At 36.1% G+C, this 24,972-nt stretch overlaps 1 protein-coding gene across 2 annotated transcripts in view; it reads left to right on the top strand.

The window, feature by feature from the left end:
• The first annotated feature begins 357 nt into the window (after positions 1-357).
• The window catches only part of LOC136850255 (homeobox protein aristaless-like), a 35,404-nt gene continuing 10,789 nt past the window's right edge, over positions 358-24,972 (top strand). Inside the window, exon 1 of one of the 2 annotated variants that reach the window (XM_067123927.1) lies at positions 358-2,151. In XM_067123927.1, coding sequence (XP_066980028.1) covers positions 1,821-2,151 — 331 coding nt within the window. In that variant the 5' untranslated portion in view covers positions 358-1,820. Of the gene's footprint in view, positions 2,158-24,972 lie in introns of both variants that reach the window. The other variant, XM_067123926.1, reaches the window with a different exon arrangement.

The raw sequence follows: 24,972 nt of genomic DNA, 5'->3' as shown, positions 1-24,972 counted from the left end.
CTCTATGGTTGCAACGTGTGTCTTTATCACCCCACTTTATATGAGACCCCAGCTCTCCACCAGCTCACTTCCCTGCTTGATTAAAGCTCAGATAAACCCCCGTGACTGTAAAAATAACGCTTAGAGGCTATTTTTACAAACAATGTCGATCCTGAAGGCGCTAAGCATTTTCCAATCATGTGTAACTTGTTCACACCATGATAAAAGGGAGAAATCGATTAGGCCCTTCCCCTCGGGCGTGATTGGCTGAAGGTGGGTGGAGGGCGCGAGGCGATTGGTCGGCGGGTGGAAGTGGGCGGAGTCAGGTATGATCCCGGCTGCTCACTGACACGGTGTTATGATTGTAACAAGAGGCATGGATGATTCTTGTTATATTTCATTCTGGCATGATCGCTGTCGGCGCTAACACCTGCAGCGAGAGGGAGGGAGACACACCACTCTCACACCATCGAACCCCTTTAAGGACTCGTTTCGTACACGTTTTCGGACACGCTCGTGGTACGAGCGCCCCTTTGGCCACTTTACGAGTTAATGTGCGAGATGTTGGAAGACGAAGTCATGTGTTAGACTATACGGAGAGGACTTTGCCAGTTTAAAAATAAACCTTCCCGCGCTCACGAGAGAGTGAGAGAAAGAGAGAGAGAGATTACCAGTTCGAAGTGACTTACGGAACTCAAGACGGAAAGAAGACCCCCAGGCATTTTCTCGCCTTTTTTTAAATTTGTTTTTTCCGCCTCTCTCTTTAGTCTAGTGATGCACGCAAGCGAGTATTAAAAGTAATCCTCATCGTCAGGCGGGACGAAAGGCAAACAAAAAGCGAGTGGTTAACTGAACTGAGGGAAAGAGTGGTAACGCACAAAAAAGTGAGTCTAAATTGAATACGCGTGGCTGCCCTTCATCACACCATAAACCAGCTAAATGGGCGGGCGGTAAAAAAAAGTTTCGTAATAACTTCGTAGTTACTCATTTGTTTATGGGATAAGTGAGGACACGTAGGGCCCATCTGGAACGACCTTTTACCGTAACTAAACGTAACAAGAGTTTGACACGGGCGAAGATTTTTCCCCTTCCCCCACTGTGTGGGCGTGGTGATAGCTGTGGCCCGGAGGGAAGTGTTCTGTGACTGAACAGGTGGGCGTGGCTGGAATATTTTCTAATTACCTGAGACTTTGCCTTGGAGCGCCCCAAGGCATTAGGTGCCGAGAGCTTGTAATTACGACCGTTTGAGCGCCGTAAAGGACACGAACTTTGGAAAAATATGACCTCATGAAATGTTTCGTTTTTATCCTGCATCGCACATAGTTAACTAGGTGAAAGGTCGACGACGTTTCTTCCCTGCTCTTCATTGGCACAAAATAAAAAGAGATCTTTAGACCTCGAAACGGACCTCGAGTCGTAGAGGACTTAAATAGCTATTGTTTCGCCTTGCCGGTTGCAGTAGTTTTGTTGCAACTTCCCGAAGAATCACTGCATAACATGACATTCATTTTTGCTCCTGTGGAGACTCATTTGTACATTATATATACTGAAGTTGTGAGAGATGTTGAGATGTGGAGCATGATATAAATGGACAGGAAACGTGATCAATTCGATATATCATCATTTGTGAATAAAAAAGGAACATAAAAATATAAACTCTGGACAGGAGACCGATTTCCACTGTGCGCGCTTTGATAGAATAATATTTGTAGAGGAGCATCCGATTACCGTGGGCATCAGCACCCAAAAGCCCTCTTCCGGTGGTGTGGGCGTGGGGAACATCCTCTGGGCCAGAGGAATCTTCATCATCTGGGCGTAGGGACCTGATCGAACGATCGGCCATGGGCGAGGCGAGAAGTGGGAGAGGAGGCGAGGTCCATCTGCCAGGGCTCAACTATCTACATCCCGTCCACGTCCTGTCCCAGCTATCCCGCCCGATCCCGCTGCCTATGGGCGTCTCGCCGTTCGGCCTGACCCATGCCTTCGCGCCCACGCTGCCGCCCACGCCACCGCTTCCTCATGCTCTGAAAATGATGAGCGGGGGGATGGGGGGCATGTATTCGTGGGGCTTCAATCTCCAGGGCCCCATGATGTCCCCTCTTCGACCAGGCGGCCCCCTGGGGAGGAGTCTCGCCTCTCCGGAACGACAACTCGACCTTAGGAATGACGATGGTAAAGGTGAGGGGGAGGGAGGGACACCAGAGAGAGAGAGAGAGAGAGAGAGAGAGAGAGAGTGTGTGTGTGTGTTAGTGGATTTGCAGACAAACTAGTTTTTTTTTTTTGAAAACCTGAAAGTGATAAGTGATGCTTGCGTGGGGAGTGTGTGTGCGTGCCCTAAGTACGAGCATGTTTTTGATTTGTGAATGTCAGTCCTTAGTTTTACATTCACTTAAAAGTAATCATTATAAGTGAATGTCTGTCTCTGATATTTGCCAACTGTCTTTGACCATTAGTGCTGTTATGAAATGTTTTTCCTTACAGAACCAGCGCTTACAGTATAATCTCTCAACTGCTGTAATTGGTTATCATGTTGAACAAGATAGTGAAAGGATACGGAATGGTCCTGCTGAATTGGTATTCCGATTTTATTAGGCACTAATTTTCGTGGAAGTCTTTATGACGTTTGAGTTCCACGGTGTAATTTTGATTTCTTCTTTCTGTATCAGAATATAAAAGGGACTGCCATATATATGCTATATCTCATGGGTAATGACAAATATAATTGGTTACTTTTCCGTTTCCATAGTAAAATCATATTTTGGTTGTTATTACATTTAAAATGAAATCTGTAATTACAAGAATTCTGAATATTATCATTACAGCATAATATTGCACGGGAGATATCCTAACATAAACAATAAAATGAAAGGTATGAGAAATCGGAAATTTTCTAAAATGATGAATCAAAATTTCACCAAATATTTAACAAGACCTCTTCATCCTTGGAAGAAAGAAAAAGAATAAATACATAATGTCATAAATGGTTTCTTAAAATTAGTATTCTGTAGAATTAATATTCTGCTAGTAAACTTGTTTTCATCTTTCTGAATATCTCAGTAATATCATATAAGCAATATTTGCTTTTCTTGGCAAATAATCATCAACAATCACATACACACACAAACACACACACACACTCACACACTCAAAGGTGGGGTGAAATTTTCCTCTACACTGGTTGCGTTCCTTTAGGGTTTTTCAGGTGAGGACGATTCTCTCATTCAGAAAGAAACAACTCCTCTCATTTAGCTTCAGATTTCTTCTCCCTGTCGTTATCTTTGTAAAATGGGTTCATTTCTTGCTTTGTGACATTTACGATCCATTGAGCAATCGGGAGCTTCAGTAAACTGCATTAAGAAGTCACATTCGCCGATGACCTGCGTGCCGGGGAAGCTAATGATTCTCCAACATGGATTCGTAATGACTGAAGACTTTGCCAGTTTCCATGTCGAAGCTTATTAGCTTATATATGCGTGCAAGAGTAGTCTGTCCAGCGTGTAACAAACTGACACCTTTTCTTGAGAGACCAAACGGGAAAAGAATGAGTCAAAACGTAAAGTTAATTAATGAGGTGATTTTTTTTTTTTACCTTTTTTTAAGACGGGTGACGGAAAAGTCGGTAATTAACTCGGTTCCTTAACTTTGATTTAATTAAGAAACTTTGTTTCTGACCTGATTAAATTGTAAAAGGATTCATTTCATTCTCGACATAGGTATTCCACATTCTGAGTAATAATGGAATAAGATTAATGGCAAGGTGTGTATGAAAACTTGAACAAAGTTCAACTTGTTCCCTTCTCAATGGAGTTGAGCCCAAAGGCACAGTTCCTCGGTCATAGCCTTTATATGATAACGGAAAGAGGGTTTTGTTACATGTTGGAGTACTGCGTCACACTGAAAAAGCTTGATGAAATATAATTCCCATGACAGATTGTGGCACATAAAAAAGGAAAGGGAAAATAAACAAATGTAGTACCATGCCAGAGACGAGAAAAGAAGCAGAAACAGCAGGAAGAAATGAAAGTAAAATATGAGAATTTGAAAACGCCCTACAAAGCGGCGCTCAGCGGACACGGACACTCGTCCCTGCAGCGAACAATACGTCAAAGATTATCGCAGCTGAGGGCGATTCAACGAGGAAACCAAATGATGTAACTATAAACAATGTTGAAAGAACTCCCCTCACACTGTTGCAAAATGAAAGTAAAACAAAAGAGCTGAAATTAAACTTAAAGAAAAGATAACAAACATTAAAAAGTAACTGAAGGAAAACACAAAAACCAAGTAGTCTTATAGAAGAAAGACTTCTATTACAAACGAGTGATAGTGAGTAGGCTACTTGCAGCTTCAAAATATAAACATGAAAGGAGTATAGAGGAAAAAAATAATAGAAATTATATAGCCACATGAATTCCAATGGTCCCTCCAACATCCGGCAGGTAAGGTGTAGTAAAGGACATGTTAGTTGTAATTTATAACCAGATCTAACCATGAAATGGCTACAGGTCTCTAGATTTTATCGGCCGAGGAACCAATGGTCATCGACGCCGGAAAAATAGAAGTGGGTCCTTCAGCCAAAAGTAAAGAAGATAACCTGCATGATGCAGAACGCAACCGACTTCCTCAGCGTAAAGCAATCTAACGTTATCCTCAGTTCAACTGGTGTCACAATTATTCAGAGGGGAAGGAATCACGTGAGGGTACTTAATTAAGAAGACTTATTTGCTCCGTTTGAATGAGTTCGCTTTTTACTTCGGAACTGCTGGTTTTGGAATACTAGCTCAGGGAAATATCACTTAGTTTGGGCTATTACTTTCTTGGAAGTGATGGAGTAGCGGAAGGCCTTTGGTTTACGAATGGCGTGAATATTTTCCTAGGTTATTTTATCGTCTCCATGATGAAGCCACCCATTCCCGTAATTGTTTGATCGATTTATTGCTATATAATGGCTTACAATGGCTGTGGTGACTGAAGCCACGTTGAGCCTATTAAAACCCCTCAGAGAAAAAGATCATTGCGCAGGAAAAGGTCGTGGATCGCAGCCGCACTGAATTCCTTCAATATCGTTCACAAAGGAATGAACAAGCGACCATAAAAACCTGGCGTTTCGCTGCTAAAATTCAATTAAAAGAGGACGATGAGCGAGTTATCTTTCGAATAAAGCGCTTAGGATCATACCTGTGAATCGGGCAGATAATGGCCGGCTGTTATCGCAAAATAATGACGCGTTATTAGAGGATCCTAAGCGATATTAGGGGCGATAAAGTCTGCGGCGAAAAGGCCTCTCGATACGTAATCTAATTGCGGTGCATTCATCGGACGACTCTCTTGCTCTTATCAGGCCTTTGGGAAGGGGACAGACCGGGGGCGGGGCCGGGGCCCCCCTCTTCTGTAACAGATGCTTTCCGTCAAGCCCTGCGAATTATGAAGCCTCTTTCAGAATCTTTTTGGAAGGACAGATAATGCGCTCACTGAAGAGCAAGCAATTCTTGCGTCTTCATTCTCTAAAAGCTACACCAGTTAAATGTGTGAACAAGCTATATATATATATATATATATATATATATATATATATATATATATATATATATATATATATATATATATATATATATATATTTATATATATATATATATATATATAGGCACATACAAAAGAGAACACAAAAATGGAGCGAAAGTAGATAGAGGGCATCAGAATAAAGGAAGCCTGTGTAATGCAAAGTGTGTCAAATTAACAAGTATCGCCAACCAGATGAAAAGGCAGCAGAAATAAATAATCAAGAGAAATCGCCTTGCATTTACATCCAGTTATATTGCTACCTTGATACCGAGTTGGAAGCGGACGCTGCGAACAGGATTGCTGTACTGACATGGTCACCTTATACAGGACTGTTCTCAATGGGGACTCACGTATGTCCTTTAGGCTACATGGCAGAGTATGCACAGGATTGTAGATTGAAATGATCTCTGATGCAAACGATGTAGGTGTCAGCGGATGATATGAGGTACATGGTATCAGAGCAGGAAGAAACTGACAGAAAGGTAACAGGCGACATGTAGGGTCCGCAGGCTTATTTATCCGCTACAAAAGTCATACACTTGAATGTTGTGGAAACCAAGTCGCTAGCGAAACGATATTGTTAAAACCGAGAACTTGAAGCAACTAACTCTCTTCTACTTTTGGATAATAAGAATCGATTAAATAGGGCAAGTGCAAGGAGTCATAAGTCTTCGCCTCGCCTCCTTTCTGGCGGCAGGAAAACCAACGGCCAAGTTAACATTCCCGATAAAGCGCTTGATTAACTGCTTGCTTGCGTTACTATAGTTATGGACAGTAGCGGACAATACAGTTAATAGTAGTAATGTCATTCTTCAAGAGATTAGAACAAACCGTGAAATAATTATGAATCTGGCCATGTCGCTTAGGCTGCTTCTCTTTTCAAAAATCAAGGAATGAGGGAAGTCAGCAAGCATTCCAATTCTGATACAGAATCAAATTCACCTCTGCATGGACACTAATAATCCTACTCCTACATCTACAGCTACTTTTGTTGCAAATGCTGATGCAAACAACAGAAAGAATGATGATGATTAATTTATGTGGTAATAAATTTCCCTAGTGATATGAATAAAGGAACATAGTACATTATATATATATATATATATATATATATATATATATATATATATATATATGTATATTTATATATCTATTATATATGTATATAATATATCTATTATACATATATAAAATTATATATATAATATATATATATATATATTATATATATATATATATATATATATATATATATATATATATATATATATATATATATATATATATATATATATATATATATATATATATATATATATATATATATATATAGGCTACATATAGTTCGTTCCCGAAGTGTGTGTGTGTGTATAAAAGTTCATTCCGGAAAAACTTTGAAGTATAGACCTGTGGCGTGGAATCCCCTAGGCCATAGGCCTAAATCTCTCAGTAACTATCGATTAGACTCCATCTTCTCAGCCCTATAAAGGTTCTCAGTCGTTTGTCTGCTTTGCTCAACAAAAAAGGAGGAATATAACATAGTATTTTTGTTTTAGTTTGATACATTTAGTAGTGACAAACAAAATGTTGCTTTCCAAATATATTTGTTATTTCAGACGATTCATATTTATGTTAATTTTTTTCTACATTTTTTGGTTTTAATTTTGGGGAATAAAAAAATTTATATGTTAGCCGATGTTACAAAATTTTCGATAACTCACAATCCCAAATCGGATCACAAACAAATACATCCACACACACATATACTGTATATATATGTATATACACTATATACATATGTATATACACACTTATATATACATATATACAAATTTATATACACACATATATATATAACTACTATATCTATCCATCCTTTTGTGTAAGACTTCTCTGGTAATAGAGAGAGAGAGAGAGAGAGAGAGAGAGAGAGAGATGAGTCTTACTTGAACTTTGGTTTTATAGGATGTCGTGTAGGACAAAAAACGAATAGGGAAACAAGAGTCATTTCAGGCTTACAAGAAAGTATATAGTAACAAAAGGCCTCCTGTGACAATGATTAGGAGCGCAAAAAATTCAACGAAAATGAAATCTGGATATAATTGGGCGTTACAATCCAGTAGTAGGCTATCGTAGATTCAAAATTTATAAAAGAATTAATAGGTATAAGTACAAACACATATATATACTGTATATATAGCCTACAGACATATTTATATAATTTATTATATATATATATATATATATATATATATATATATATAAATATATATATATATATATATATATATATATATATATATATATATATATATATGTATATACATATACTGTATATATACATACACACAAATACACACACAAATATATATATATATATATATATATATATATATATATATATATATATATATGCATATATATACACACGATTATAATCATTAAGATGTGATTTATATATCTTTCATATCCAGTGTAAAATGAAATACAAATTGCATGTCCTGCATCTAGTATGCCATTTTTCCTTGTTTATATATGTATGTATGTATATGTATATATATATATATATGTATATATATATATGTATATATTAATATACATATACAGTACATATATACACATATATATATATATGTATGTATGTATGTATGTATGTATGTATGTATGTATGTATATATACATGTACGTATTGTAGGACTTACAAGATATATGTAGTTGTTCGAAGCACCCTATTGCTCACCCTTGCCATTCACCACAGCGCAGACGTATGATCTGACTTGGAGAGAGATCGTGGCATTGCATTCCTTTGCCCCGGCCCTGCTTATACATTTTTTGTTTTATTGAGGCAAAAAATGCTAGACGAAAGTAATCGCCAATTAGCAATTAATGACAGACTACATTTTGTAAGCATCACGCGATATGGGCGCTGCCACGCATCCCTTTCTTCACTGTTCGAGTGTTCAGCTGACGTTTAGAGCTTTGCCAAGCAACGTTTGTTTTCTATACTTTCTCATCAGAATAGTTTGGATAACGTGTCATTTGACAGAGATTTTAAATTTGCAATAAAAGACTATCAATTTACCGAGCAAAAGCTGTATAAACTCCATTCAGAATTGATAAACAAACCGAAAAATTATGGAACATCGCAGTAAACAGATGAACATTTGGAAGTTTCCTTTGCAAGATGGTCAATCAGATTGAGCTGATTACAAAAAAGTTATTAAAACTAAGAGAAGCAAATGGAATCGTTGGCTTCAAGTTATTAACTTTATTAACTAAATATCTCGAGGCATCAATATGTTTCGTTTATCTGATAGAGATGAAAATAAACCATTTCCTTATTAACCGCTTTTTGTCGGAGAAAAACAAACATTCAGACATCCTTTACGGAATTTCGGCTAATGGCGCATACATGTACGTATGCTGGTGTGTATATATTTACACTTTTGTAGATATTTTATATATATATATATAAATATATATATATATATATATATATATATATATATATATATATATATATATATATATATAATATATATATATATATATATATATATATATATATATATATATATATATATATATATATATATATATATATATATATCTACAGTATATATACATATGTGGAAGATTACCTTGAAGATTAGATTATATAATTTGGCGTAGAAAGGGCTATGGACTTCGGCCCCCGAAATGTGTTAGCTAAAATTTTCAGGTAGCTTTCACTCGAGCCACACGATTTATGTGTAGTTAAACTTTTGCCGCCATAGAAGCATTTGCGCATAATTTTGGGTATATATTGAACAAGCAAGTATCAACGGAAATTTACTGGATAAATACAGAAATTTTGACGAAAAGAATCCTGTGAAACAGTGAATAAATCTTTCTCATATGTGCAGTAATAAAGGATTTTTTTTTCATAATACCTTAAGGAATAACTCAATTTACATACACATAAATACAGATTTGTTTCAACGTTCACTCATACAAAAGTCTTTTTCCCTCGTATGTATATCATACAGAGATAAGAAAATAAATTCTCAACGTAAGAAGCTTTGAGCTACTATATGTACCTACGAATGCGCACCATACATCGGACTTACACCCATGCATTTATGGTGCAGTCATATTCATCTTACGCAGAAGCTTCTTTCTATAGATTAGTTTGCCTCCTCATCACATACAGTAGAGTCTGGTGTGGACTGCTGTCCGTTGTATATCCACTATTATCTGTCCAAGAAATTTACCGGTCATTTCTGGTATTACTCGTTTTTTGTGAACTTCAGTTGGTTTTCTCTTTTGTGTATCGATAAATTGCAAGCAATCTGAATAATATATGGTCATGAAGGAAAAAACAGAAGTTTCTTTCAAACAGCTCTTAGAATGTCAAAATGTCAAGGGTGCTTTAGTATTGTATTCCGAATTTGATTAAATCTCACAGCAGATTTTATTCTTTCACTAGGAAGTTCGATGTCCGTGTTTCGACGTCAGCAGCAGCTTGTGTACGGACCTTGATTTTGTAGATAAAAAATTAGTGAAATTATTGGCTTCTTAAGTTTTTTTTTTTTTTTTGAACAATGGTTGTAATAATTTCGACATTGTTTTAGAATTGTCATTTAATCTTCTACAATGCATAATTGTTCCAGCGAGGAACTTTTAGCCCAAGTCCCTCAACCTTCCGAGTAAATGCGTGCAGCTCTTCCTGCAGAATTCTTACCTCGCTGAGAAGGCCCAGTAACTCACTGGAACGAGGTACCAGTGCTGCTTCCAAGAGTCATTCTTGGCTTTGGTTCTACATTTTATGCTGCTGCATCTCTGTCGAAGTACTTATTCACTTAAGTACTTGGTATTAATGAGGCATTTGTTAAACTTCCTGTCCAAAATTCCGTACTATTTACTAACCTGTCTAGCTTGCTAGTTATATTACTAGCCTTTAGTCTTGCTGCACAAGTCGTACTTGCTGCACAAGTCGTTTTATTGCTGAGGCCAAAGAGACATGCTGCCTGCAGCTCCTTTGGTCAGACGAAGTATTCCTAAGAAGGGAAACAAAGTTGAAGATCTCTTGATATGAAAGCATTTATTCTAAAGGCGCATCCATGGCAACGAACAAAATAAATGAACGTAGAAGCTCTTTCTTTCAGCCCTACTTCTATCTTATGGTATTACTTGTTCTTGAAAATAGATTGAATTGTCAGCTGCTGCTTCAGCAACCATATGATTTCTTGCACACATCCTTCCATGCATTTCATATATATATATATATATATATATATATATATATATATATATATATATATATATATATATATATATATATATATATATATATATATATATATATATATATATATATATATATATACATATATATATATGTATATATATATATATATATATATATATATATATATATATATATATATATATATATATATATATATATATATATATATATATATATATATATATATATATATATAAATAATTATATATACATATATATACATTTTCCCAAGAACAATCAGAGGACTGAAAATTCCATCCCAAATGAAGAAGTACTATTCTTCTAAAACTTTTCCTTCTAACAAGATACTTCATGATTATCTTTAATAGTCGAGGCCTCAGACTATGGTGAGAATTAATTTTATTCCATTTGATTGGTCGAGTCTTTCGTTCAATCAATAGCGGCAGTTGTAGGAACATTCGGAAAACTATGATAAGAAATATTGACAAACTAACGAGTAGACCTGGAAATTCAGAGGTATCCCATTTGTTTAGCAAGCATTAGTCATTTTTTTAGATGTGCATTTTCTGAATGCACATGACTGTAGGATTGCCAGGAACTATTTTTGTATTTTTTTTTATAAATGGCAGAATCACTCACATCCATTGGAGTTGTGCTAGCATTGACTTTCGTTTCGCTGGTTTCATTAGTATTTAATAACTCATTAGGCAATTATCGCCTAATGAAGAAAAAATGCGTGCTGTTATAGAGGCAAGAAAAAATAACCTTTTTTCAATTTATAACCACCAAACGATAATTTCATAGAATTAGAATTACAGACTCATGAATAACAGATATGCTCAGAGAATGAAAATGCTCCTACAGAAGTAAAAAACAAATTACTATAAACTAGTGGGCTACAAATTCCATGCTGTTTATACTGAAAATTAAAAATATTGGTGTTTTCCACCTCTTTACTTAATCCGTATTTAGAATACGAGTTCAGTTTTACTTCAATAGCATACAATTGCAAATTTTATGAGCAGAAAACTCCCACATTTAACATGGATAAATCAGCAAACAGGTTTTTAAATTGTGCAATTACTTACTACGGATGAGGACGCGGGCTGTGATTAAAAATCCAGCTGAACTTTACACAAAACGAATGCTGCTCATGTAACAGATTTTTCTCAGTTAATGCCTGACGTAATTCTATAAAGTTTCCTTGACAAAGAATGGTGAGAATATGCTGGACAGGAATCAACACCAGGCTTTAAGCATTAGAGGCAAACAACGGCCAGAAAGCTACTCTCGAGTGTGACGCTTATGACCTCTCCATACATGCAATGTTGAAGAAGGCAGACTCTGGTACACGACATGTGGTCGTTGCAAAAAAAAAAAAAAAAAAAATTATGGTTCGATTTACAAAATAAAGATCCATAATACTGCTGCAGTCCGAACACGAAAATTAAGTGTCCACGGTGAAGAATAAAATATTTCAAGCACATTTAGAATATTTTTCTATGTACGATGTTATACACATTCACCTGTATATTATGAATAAAACTCTAAATCTAAATATCACTTTTGCTTTGCTGTGTTCTTCAAATTAAAACGTTTATCTATCACTCATATATATATATATATATATATATATATATATATATATATATATATATATATATATATATATATATATATATATATATATGTGTATATATATATATATATATATATATATATATATATATATATAAATATATATATATATATATATATATATATATATATATATGTGTATATAATTATATATATAAATATATATATATATATATATATATATATATATATATATATATATATATATATATATATATATATATATATATATATATATATATATATATATATGTGTGTATGTGTATTGCATATGTGTTCCCGTTATATATATTATATATATACTGTATATACAGCATATATTATATATATAATTTTTCAATATATACATTTTATTTTTTCATCGTAAAAATAGTTTTATATAAAGAAGGGTTAAGGGAGACTCCTTTCCTCGAATAAAAATCAGTGCTGACAGGGGCAATGAGCATAAAAAAACGGGGATAAGTGAATCTAAATGAGTGCATAATTAACATGAATTAACAGGCTTGATAGAAAACTAGGAATTTATGTAAAGTGAATTCAATAACCGCGCTTCCGATCTTCTAGCTAAAAACAGATCTTTTCTAAGTTTAATCAAGTTAAAGAAAAATCCGAACACATCACTGTCAATCAGCGCACTGGTGACATTGCGACATTATGGAAATTTCCTGACGCCCGACGTCGCATCCCGTGCAGCAGAGGTGACATCCAGAAAGGAGCTTGCTTGAACATTTTCTTTCACGCTTCCGTTGGCTATACAGTACGCGAATGCTGCCGCTCTGTATACACCATACAGATGAGGCCATGTTTCAAAAATCAGACTTTCGCTTCCACTACGAACTATTGTAAAATGCCTGTTTACTAAGTTTCCAGTCTTTAAAATGCACTTTTTGCTAAAATAGTTCTCAGCTGCATCAACACCCAATATATTTCAGATGATGGGAGTAGCTCCCGTCACAGAGACAAGATTTTCTCTGCAGTCAGGCTTCAACGCATGATGATATGTATATTTACGAGTATATACAGAAATGCATATCGATACAGCTTTTTTTTTTTTATTAAGCCCGTGGTTCTCTTTTCTTACAGATAGACACATGCACATGAAAATATTCATAGAGTTGTGTGCTCATGTATGTATTTCTGAGTGTGATTGTGAGACAATGTTCACAAAGTAGTATCCGTGACAATGAAGTGTTATCCACGGAGCCAATGCGATCTACGCAGTAAAAATTCTGCATTCAGTTGAGAGGTAACTTTTTCCTCTGATGGTTTGAGGTCAGCCCCAAACCAGACTCTGCAACCTCGATTCTTCCACCTTAATTCCTTTCTCTTCGTATTCCTTCACTTTCAGTACATCAGGAGCACCTGTGGTGAAATGCTATTGGGCTGCAATGAATGGCTTGTGGTTCCTCAGGTAAGGTAGCTGACGGAGGGGCTTAATGGCCGGCAATTTAGAGTAAACATAATCATGCGGAAGCGATAGTCATCGCCGGTCATCTAACCTGTAGCTGCAGGGCGAGCGGGCATAATCTCCACCAATCATATTGCCAATAGACGGTGACGGATGCTCCGATTGGAGGATATTAAGTTGTTCCTCGCCCTCACGAGGCTAATTGAGGATCCGCAAGAAGCGAGGAAGTTGTCACTTCTCTCACCATTTCCAGGCAGAAAGAGTGTGAGGTTTTGCTATCCTGATTTCATTTCCCTTCTTCGCCAGACACCCAGTCTCTCCTGACGCCGATATAAATCGCCATTACTTTCACATCCTATTAAAAGGATTGCTTAACAGTGGATGGCTTTGGCATCAAGGGGAACAAGGAAGGACAACGGAAACGCCGAGTTGAACGGTCGACCAAAGGCATGAAATGAACCATTAGTCTGAATTAAAAAAGAAAATGAATAGTTATGCTGATCGTGGCTATTACCATCAATAGTTTGAAAGACGCCTTTGCAAAATAAAGAGCAAAATGCAGATCCGGTTTCTCGAGTAATGATTACTGTAGGTAACGATATAGAAATGTAAATCGTTGCCCCTGGCTCTCTATGCAGAGCCCCGGACACAATCATACAAGAAAATATGCTAACAGCGATGACGCGCAAAGCCCAGCCATGAAGGAAATCAATCATCGAGAATTAAGTGAATGTAGTTTTGGTAGGCAAACAAGGGGTAACAAAAGCCCTCAATCAAGTGCTACAATGAAGCACCTACATTTCCGCAGCGTGCGAGAAAAGGCCTGGTCTCTGTGAGTGTTGGGCTCTGAATACCTACTAAGACAAATAGCGTTACGGGTAATTATAGGCGTAAAAGGGAGATGTTGTCACGAATGATATATGTGTATACATGAAAATTGTTCTTCTCACTCTGAAAAGGGGCTTTTACATACAGTGAATTATATCAGCCATTTACAATGGGGATTTTGAAACCCATTTGCGCCGTTTAGAAACTGGAATTCGGAGCTTTTCGCAGATCATAACAAAGGAGAGTTTTAGCAGTCGTATTTTTTCCGACAAGGTTCGTTCCGTGAAAGGACAATGGGAGAAATATTTATGATATCCACATTTGCATTTATAAAGACATATATAACTCACGTGTAGGTATTCAAGATAATAGTGACCAGATCTGCCTTATTTTATTGCTGATTGCAGGACCATAAATATGCAAAGTGGCATTTCACTGCAAGGCTTTCGGCCATTCAAAATCACATAGAAATATTCGAGCATCCCCGAAATGATTCTGAAGCCTTTGTCGAAATTGGTTCTTTATAAAGAAATAAAAGGATATAAGGCCGCCTCCACCCGACCTTTAAGTTCAAATGCCGAATGGATGAGGGAGGACACTGTATGAGCGTATAAGGAATATGTCCCTCAGAAGAATCCAAGGAACCCGCTGAGATCATTGCAAAAGAAAACAGTATTGCCATTTTTTAAGTATAAATGTATTACGCACACGTCCATTACTTTACATTATATTTTCAAACCTAAATTTCCTATATATTATTGCTAGTAAACGGAAATGACAAAGATATTTGCCAATGAAATAGCTGATAGCAGAGAGACGATGTGGGCCTGTGCCGCAATGGCTATGATGTACGGTACAACTCAGAAAAATACAGTTCAATTTTACGGCTTTCCGAGATAACCTTAATCGCAAATAATCGGTTATTTGGACGGCAATTGCCTTAGGAGGAATGTCTCACGCAAAATGTGACGTATGGGGGTCCCATTCGCATAACTAAACTAATTTCCTACAAAATGAATCATATCCGGACACAACTTGAAAAAGGAGATCAACTCGATATTAACGTGAACATTAAATAATTTTATTGCAATTTTAAGGTGCAACGTTTTATTTTCATGATTTAGACCCGTTAGTAAAATATATTATTTATGGACTAGACCGTTCATGAGCTGGAAATTTAGAGAATGTCACATAAAAATCATTTAGAAGCCTAAGGGAAAACAGTAGTTGGATTTTAAAATTACTGCTGTCGACATGATTAAGTGATCAAAGTTTCTGAAATTATCGACAAGACGTATTATTCATAACAGGCGGCCTCGCTTTTAAATTAACGTGAAATTTTACAAAATGTGAAAATGATTTATCCAAAGCAATATATAACCAAATTATGAATTACAGCAATATCCACACATTACATTCACATATTTTCAAAAGGGGAGTATGCAAATTATTTAAGGAATTATGAAATTTCTTTCATTTTGTTTGTAGTAAATTGTAAGTTATTTACTCAAATAAAAAAAAAACATGAAAAAATACATTAAGATCGAAAATGACTTAAGAACTGCAGGCCGCTGCATGAATACAGGACACTTTAAAGTAGTAAATGAATTTATGCCTGCGAATATTTATCTTTGATCATTTCTTTACCGTTTAATACTAATATCATTCTTAAACGTTGCTCTTTGCTATGCTTCACCTATTTCCCCTCATATACAGTAGGCATATTAATTAGAAAATTTGATTAGCATTTAAAGGGATTTCAAATGAAATGTGCGTATACTTTGAATAATAATAATAATAATAATAATAATAATAATAATAATAATAATAATAATAATAATAGACTTGAAAGGTTTCTCACCTTCCAAGCTTCAGTGAAATAAGCATTAGGAATTTCCTTCTCTTTCGAAAGCATCGGCCCTTCCCGATTTTGCAAGTTTCGTTTCTAGAAGAAAGGGGTCAGCCTTTAGTTAAATATTCTGTTCTTCATTTTGTTAACTCCTAAAATATATAACAGTTCCGGTTAGAAGTTATGTTGCTACCATACTGTAGAAATATTCAGTTTTTTGAACTAAAAGTTTCAGATGTATATATAACAGAGAAATGTAACTTCATACAATGATTTGCGACTTGAGGTCTTTAAAAAGATTTAGTCTGCTGACACCTGTCATAGAAATAAATGTCAGTATAGCTTTCATGCATCATCTCGCATTAAAGCCTCATCTAGAAGTAAAATTTCAAACTAATATTTTCTAAAACGCGGATCCTCACTCTTCTCCTTTCACTGGCCGATGGAACTACTCGACTTGTATGTCAAAAATGGCAGGACAGCAACGGTAATCATCGTCTACGAAAAGAAAAGAAAACTTTGAAATATCTCTACTGACAGAGAGAATCTGGAAGAAAAATGAGAACAGCACTGTCCCACTGATAGAACAGAAGTGATCCTATAAATTGACTTAACAATTTATGCTATGCGTTTCAAAGAAAATGACTTGGATGCATCGAAGAAAACCAAGTGGCAGAGTCTCAGAATGTCGTTACAAGCATCCCGGCATTTTACGCTTTTTATTTGGAAAGAAAATCTGACGGAGTCCAGTTTCATTTTAGAACAGAATGAGACCGTGACATCAACTCCGGAAGACCTTTTACGGTAATCATCGGTTCATGCTGGGAAATAGCGAAGGCAATTTGGAAATGAACGGGTCCTGATGGAAAATATGAGAAATTGCATGTGCCCTGGAATGAGTATAAACCCCAACCCATAAACAATGCAGATAAACAATCAAGTCGATAGTAAATTTCATCAGTAATAACAGTGCGATACTGACAAAAAGTCAATTTGCCTCAATATTTCACAACTGTCACGGCCTAATTTATTTTTGTTTATCCCGGTCGGGGGAAAACACATGATTTTCGCTGTAAGTGCCGCGTTGGACCGGAAATGCGCGGCGCAATTTCCATATAAAAGAAAGAAAGACAGATGAAAGAAATAACAGGACACCCGTCGCTATGATACAAGAAATTACAGTAGAAAAACAAGTAAAAAATGCGCCGAAGTTTCTTTAGCGCATTCGAGTTTTCTGTACAGTGTACTGTATCATCAAGGCCACCGAAAATAGATCTGTCTTTCGGTGGGCTCGGTATAATGCTGTATTAGCCGAAGCCCATTACTCTTTAACCACGGCACGGTGGTGGCCTATCCTATATCGTTGCCAGAAGCACGATTATGGCTAACTTTACCTTAAATAAAAAAAACCCACCAAGGCTAGAGGGCTGCAATTTGGTACGTGTAATGATCAACATACCAATTTGCAGCCCTCTAGCCTCAGTGGTTTTTATGATCTGAGGGTGGACAGAAAAAGTGCGGACGGACAGACAATAGTTTTCTTTTACAGAAAACTAACTAGCACAATCACACACACAATCTATACACACATATATATATATATATATATAATATATATATATATATATATATATATATTATACTGTATATTGTATATATATACACACACACACACATATATATATATATATATATATATATATATATATATATATACATATATATATATATATATATATATATATATATATATATATATATATATATATATATATATAATATCAATAACGATCAGTGTTGCAATTCATGCTCCCTTCCGTGTGACTTCGTGAAGAACTTTTGTCAGTTGCAGTTATCAAGAACCTTTTAAATAACTGGTGTTCTCAAAAGGTACACTTCGTCACTTTTGGTCTTTAAAGGCATCGGTTGCGAAAGTTGTGTATACAGTTGCTCAATAAGACTACTGTTCAACTTTTTGATATTTGTACTTCTACATTTTGTTCTATGTCATTGTATGACAGGAAACATTTGTTTAGAGATAATTCTCTCTCTCTCTCTCTCTCTCTCTCTCTCTCTCTCTCTCTCTCTCTCTCTCTCTCTCTCTCTCTCTCTGTTTGGCGCTTGGGTGTTGTTCCACATGAAAAGTGAAATTCGTTCTCGTTATCATCTGTAGCAAAATTAGACACGCATTATATATGTACATATATATATATATACATTTATATATATATATATATATATATATATATATATATATATATATATATATATATATATATATATATATATATATATATATATATATATATATGTGTGTGTGTGAGTGAGAGTGTGTGTACAGTATATATATATATAATTATATATTTGTGTATATATAACAATTGTTTTGTTTGATCTTATCTTCGATTTCGAAATAAATACCAAACTAAAAGTTAATGTAACAGCATTCAAATTTTATTCAGTTACTCAGTATGATCAGTATTAAAGAAACTGTTTTCATACTGATAACGAAATGTTTAGTTATTTTTTCATGGATTAGTGTCGATAACAAAAATAATTTTGAACGTACTATTAACAAGTGTCTTTTTTTTTTTAAGTCCAAGAGCAAAATGTTGCCTTAATAATGACTTACAGAATTATAGCAACATCAGGACGCAAATATAACGGCATTATCGTCTGCTTAAACAATACCAGACTTTTTTCTATTTAAGTAAAGCACCTATTGAGGAAAGTCACAGAGATAAAGCACCCTCTTGAGCAAAGACACAGAGATAAAGCACCCTACTGAGCAAAGACACAGAGGTAAAACACCCTATTGGGCAAAGACACAAAGATAAAGCACCTTACTGAGCAAAGACACAGAGATAAAGCACCGTATTGAGCAAAGACACAGATAAAGCACCCTACTGAGCAAAGGCACAGAGGTAAAGCACCCTATTGAGCAAAGACACAAAGGTAAAGCACCCTACTGAGCAAAGACACAGAGGTAAAGCATCCTACTGAGCAAAGACACTAAGGTAAAGATATAAAGCACCCTATTGAGCAAAGACACAGATAAAGCGCCCTATTGAGCAAAGCCACAGAGATAAAGCACACTATTGAGCAAAGACAGATAAAGCACCCTACTGAGCAAAGACACAAAGATAAAGCACCCTATTGAGCAAAGACACAGAGATAAAGCACCCTACTGAGCAAAGACACAGAGATAAAGCGCCCTATTGAGCAAAGACACAGAGATAAAGCACACTATTGAGCAAAGACAGATAAAGCACCCTATTGAGCAAAGACACAAAGGTAAAGCACCCTGTTGAGCAAAGACAGATAAAGCACCCTATTGAGCAAAGACACAGAGGTAAAGCACCCTATTGACCAAAGCCACAGAGATAAAGCACCCTATTGAGCAAAGACACAGAGGTAAAGCACCCCTATTGAGCAAAGACACAGAGATAAAGCACCCTACTGAGCAAAGACACAGAGATAAAGCACCCTATTGAGCAAAGACAGAGATAAAGCATCCTATTGAGCAAAGACACAGATAAAGCACCTTATTGGGCAAAGGCACAGAGATAACGCACCCTTTTGAGCAAAGACACAGATAAAGCACCCTATTGAGCAAAGACACAGAGGTAAAGCACCCTATTGAGGAAAGACACAGATAGAGCACCCTACTGAGCAAAGACACAGAGGTAAAGCACCCTAGTGAGCAAAAACACAGATAAAGCACCCTATTGAGCAAAGTCACAGAGATAAAGCACCCTATTAAGCAAAGACACAGAGGTAAAGCACCCTATTGAGCAAAGACACAGAGATAAAGCACCCTACTGAGCAAAGACACAGAGATAAAGCACCCTATTGAGCAAAGACAGAGATAAAGCACCCTATTGAGCAAAGACAGAGATAAAGCACCCTATTGAGCAAAGACAGAGATAAAGCACCCTATTGAGCAAAAACACAGATAAAGCACCTTATTGGGCAAAGACAGAGGTAACGCACCCTTTTGAGCAAAGACACAGATAAAGCACCCTATTGAGCAAAGACACACAGGTAAAGCACCCTATTGAGCAAAGACACAGATAAAGCACCTTATTGGGCAAAGACACAGAGGTAACGCACCCTTTTGAGCAAAGACACAGATAAAGCACCCTACTGAGCAAAGACACAGAGGTAAAGCAGCCTAGTGAGCAAAGACACAGATAAAGCACCCTATTGAGCAAAGTCACAGAGATAAAGCACTCTATTAAGCAAAGACACAGAGGTAAAGCACCCTATTGAGCAAAGACACAGAGATAAAGCACCCTATTGAGCAAAGACACAGAGGTAAAGCACCCTACTGAGCAAAGACACAAAGATAAAGCACCCTATTGAGCAAAGACACAGAAACCAAGTATCATAAAGTGTCAGTGATTTTTTTTACGTGTCTCAGGGCTAGCTTATGGATGATCTGGCATCCTGTTTACTCTTTTATTTATGTAATGTTTATTAAGGTCATTACGAAACTATGTAAATGAACGGAATTATACATACATATATTGCGAAAGTACAAATTGACCAGAGTTCCATTAACACACTGTTATCGGCATAGTTCTTCCGTAGTATGAAATTAACCTGAACTGAAAATACTTCTCATCAAGAATAATAAAAAAACGACACGTTCACTATTGGCAAGATGACATTAGATATTCCCGAAGGCAAGGCCGCTGTAGTTTATCTCGACCTGAAAACGTTCGAGTCCCATAATCGTTGCACTCGGGCTCATCAACGGAGGGTTAGTAATCTTCTCCTTGCCACGGAAAGGTTGTGAGGTCATTGTCTGCGATGTAATGAGACGTATTCGTATATGTGCCATAAAAATCACCCATGAATTATGAAAAGATATCAAACCAGAGGACTCACTGACCTGTCAAGGATATATGACTCTGAACTATATCTGAACCACAAATGATCCAAACCTCCATGTTAAAGGACACTGCAAGCGTCTGCACATTGAACGACTTGTCATTATTGCTTAACAAAGTCTGTCACCTATCTATAAAGTTAATAAAAAATTATTTTAATATCCGGCTACCTCACTACATAAAAAGTTCCGCTATCTACTTGGCTTTTAGCAACTGAGCTCAAGTTACTTCCAGTGCGATAAGCACACGACCGTTAGCGAGAGAGAGCTCTGTAAAAAAAAAAAAAATAATAATAATCACAAGCAGGGTCTCAGTAGGTCTGTCATTGTCATTATAAGTATCTGAGGGATTTAGGAACAGGAAATCAAAAGTATGTTCGTGTGCTTATTTGCACTCGCACAATGCAATGACATATAAATGCTCTTACGCTCAAACAAATACTTCATACACGCTCACACACACCCACAAGGTTTGTATAGAAGGATATTCATATGTGTGCCAAGGAAAGGGGCAATGGTGAGGAAAAGAGTTTCCTAGAATACGCTTTTGTACAGAATAAACTGAGGGTCAAGTTGGTGGATGTAATTGTGTGCTGCATGGTAGAGTTTTGACTTGGATAGTAAGCATGATGGCAGAAAGATTTGCAGGGGAAGAACGATGTGGGTTTAGGCAAAAACGAGGCTGAGTGGATCGCACGAAACAGTTATGTCAGAAGTTTTAAGCGAAAAAAGGCTTTAGGGGCGTGAACAGGCCTAAAAAAAAGTTTACAACTGAATCGATAGCGGTATTATGGAGAATGCTGAGGATGTATGGCAGGGAAGGTAACTTGCTGATGGTGATAACACATTTCTCTGAAGGAAGCAAACTATATTAGAAGATGCACACGAGAGGCAGTGATTTGGTATAAAAGTGGGTCTGAGACAAGGGTGTGTCACGTCTACAAGGCCTCTGTCTATTTTAGTGATTGAAGTATTGTGAAAAGTCAGAGAAAGGAAATGGGATGGAGGTACACAGTTATGGAGTAAGAAAAGGATTCATAAATGGCTGCTGTTTACAGATGTAATGATTAGGATGAATGGACGCGGCAGCAAAGAGTATCTGTAGAGACTAGTGAAATATTTTGAAGGTGTTTCCCAGAGGACATGTTGAGAGTATATAATATAAGCAAGAATAAGGTAAAGAGGGTAAGTAGAAATCAGGAAGATTGAGCAGTGTACGTTAATAAGGATGGTGGAATAAAGGAAATGGTTGATTCTTAATGGATGGTGGTAGGATGAGACAAACGATTGGAAAGAGACTTGGTAAGTTTATGAAACCCAAGTAAGTGTGCATGAAAGGAGCGTTAAGCCAACTCTCCTTTATGAAAGGAGGAAAAAGGCCTGAAAGTACTGAGATGAATAATTGGAAGGGTGAAGAATGTAGAAATACACAGAAGCAGTAAAAGGGTTAGTGCAGGAGAAATGATGAATTATATTGCTTTGGTCATGTGGAGAAAATGGAGGAAGACAAGTTAAAAGAGTGGATAAATCAGAAGTGTTAGGAGGCAGGAGAGAAGAAGCCATAGAAAGTGTTGCACAGTTAAAGTGAAAGAGGAATTAAAAGGCAAGAACTTGAATTCAGGGTACACGAGAGGTGAAGTGTGTACAGGTATATGAATTTCATGTTTTTAAAGAAATTTGCTGAACAGGGATTTAACCTCGATTCAGTAATTACAATATGAATGCGGTAGTGTAGTCTTCACCACCCTCTGTCGTCTTGTTATTTATATATTTTTCGCATCCACCCTCTGTTCAGGAAATATATATAATATTATATATATATATATATATATATATATATATACATATATATATATATATATATATATATATATATATATATATATATGTGTGTGTGTGTGTGTGTGTGTGTGTGTGTGTGTGTGTGTGTGCGCGCGCGTGTGTTATACTGAGAGAATTATTACTTCAATCGTACGGCGTCAATACATTGAACTAGAAACGCAGGACCAAGCAAACACTCTCATGCACTCAGCTATACGTATCTTTATGAGTGATTACGTATTCATAGGTGTGTGTATATTACACAGTATGCGTGTAATCAAAATTACACACAGCATTCGAGTGTCTTCCGCCAGGCCGTGTGAACATTATCATCGATAATATCTCAAGGGTGAAGGAAAAAAGGAGCGAACACGTTTTCGCCGTCCCAGGGCCTGTTATTTAAGGAGGCAATTCCACGGTAGGCAGATTGTCAGCGCGACGTTGCAACACGTCGGTTGCCTCAAACACCTGAGGACGTCCGGGCGAAACTCGCAACTGTTCCAGAACTCAGCAGTGGTGGCAGAAGACAGTTGTCAACTATTTTGCACTTCCCTTTAGTTGACAAAATGATGAAATGTCCCTCGACGACTTAATCATAGAATTTATGCATTGAAAAGGAATCATCTTGAATGCAACAATTACAAAATACGAGAAAGCAGAAAGTATTGTCAACCCAGGACTTCTGCACCCAATTCTCGACTTGCTATGAAGAACTATAAAGTCATATATGAATTACTCTGCTTAATGAACTTAGCGGAATGTGAGTAAATTTCCCCATTTACCAGCAGGTTTCTGCGAAGACTGATTTTCTTTGCAATTGTTTTTTTGAAGAACTTCTAAAATAGGATACATTAGCTAAAATGAAACACCGTTCTCAGAAGGTTTCGGTGTGAAAACTAACACTTCTGTGATTAACCACAATGGGTATGCACACACTGTTGCCTGTGTATCATAAAGATAGTCTACAGGCAATAAACTCCACGTTTAGACCTGCCGTCGTCCACCTGAAATCATCCTCTTCCCATCGGCGCATATATATATATATATATATATATATATATATATATATATATATATATATATATATATATATATATATATATATATACACACACATATATATATATATATATATATACATATATATATATATATATATATATATATATATATATATATATATATATATATATATATATATATATATATATATATATATATATATACATACATATATATATATACATATATATATATATATATATATATATATATATATATATATATATATATATATATATGTAGAACGAAGATACCTTGATCTGGTTTTCGGGACTGTACGCACCATTCCTCGGGTCCAGACCTGCCATCTTGACCTTTTCTTACATTCCCATCAATTTTGATAGTGCGGATATACTGGTAATATAGAGTTCTAAATAACTATTAATGAATACACGAGAAAAAGTAAGTACAAAAACTAAAATATTTCGGATCTGAAGAAATATATATGGATTTTGCGAAGAGAGGTATGGACCATTAAATATTTCAGATTCTTATTGTTTGCATGCCGTACTTGAATTCCTACAAGAGAGAGAGAGAGAGAGAGAGAGAGAGAGAGAGAGAGAGAGAGAGAGAGAGAGAGAGACCTAGTAATGCCGTTTAATGGAAAGAAAGAAAGATTAGCAAATCTAAATAGTTCCAGAAATCATGACCGCGTCGGGAATATTTCTTTTATAATTTT

Source organism: Macrobrachium rosenbergii, chromosome 21, assembly GCF_040412425.1.
Source record: "Macrobrachium rosenbergii isolate ZJJX-2024 chromosome 21, ASM4041242v1, whole genome shotgun sequence".
Classification (NCBI taxonomy): domain Eukaryota; kingdom Metazoa; phylum Arthropoda; class Malacostraca; order Decapoda; family Palaemonidae; genus Macrobrachium; species Macrobrachium rosenbergii.
This window is presented reverse-complemented; position numbering and strand designations above follow the sequence as displayed.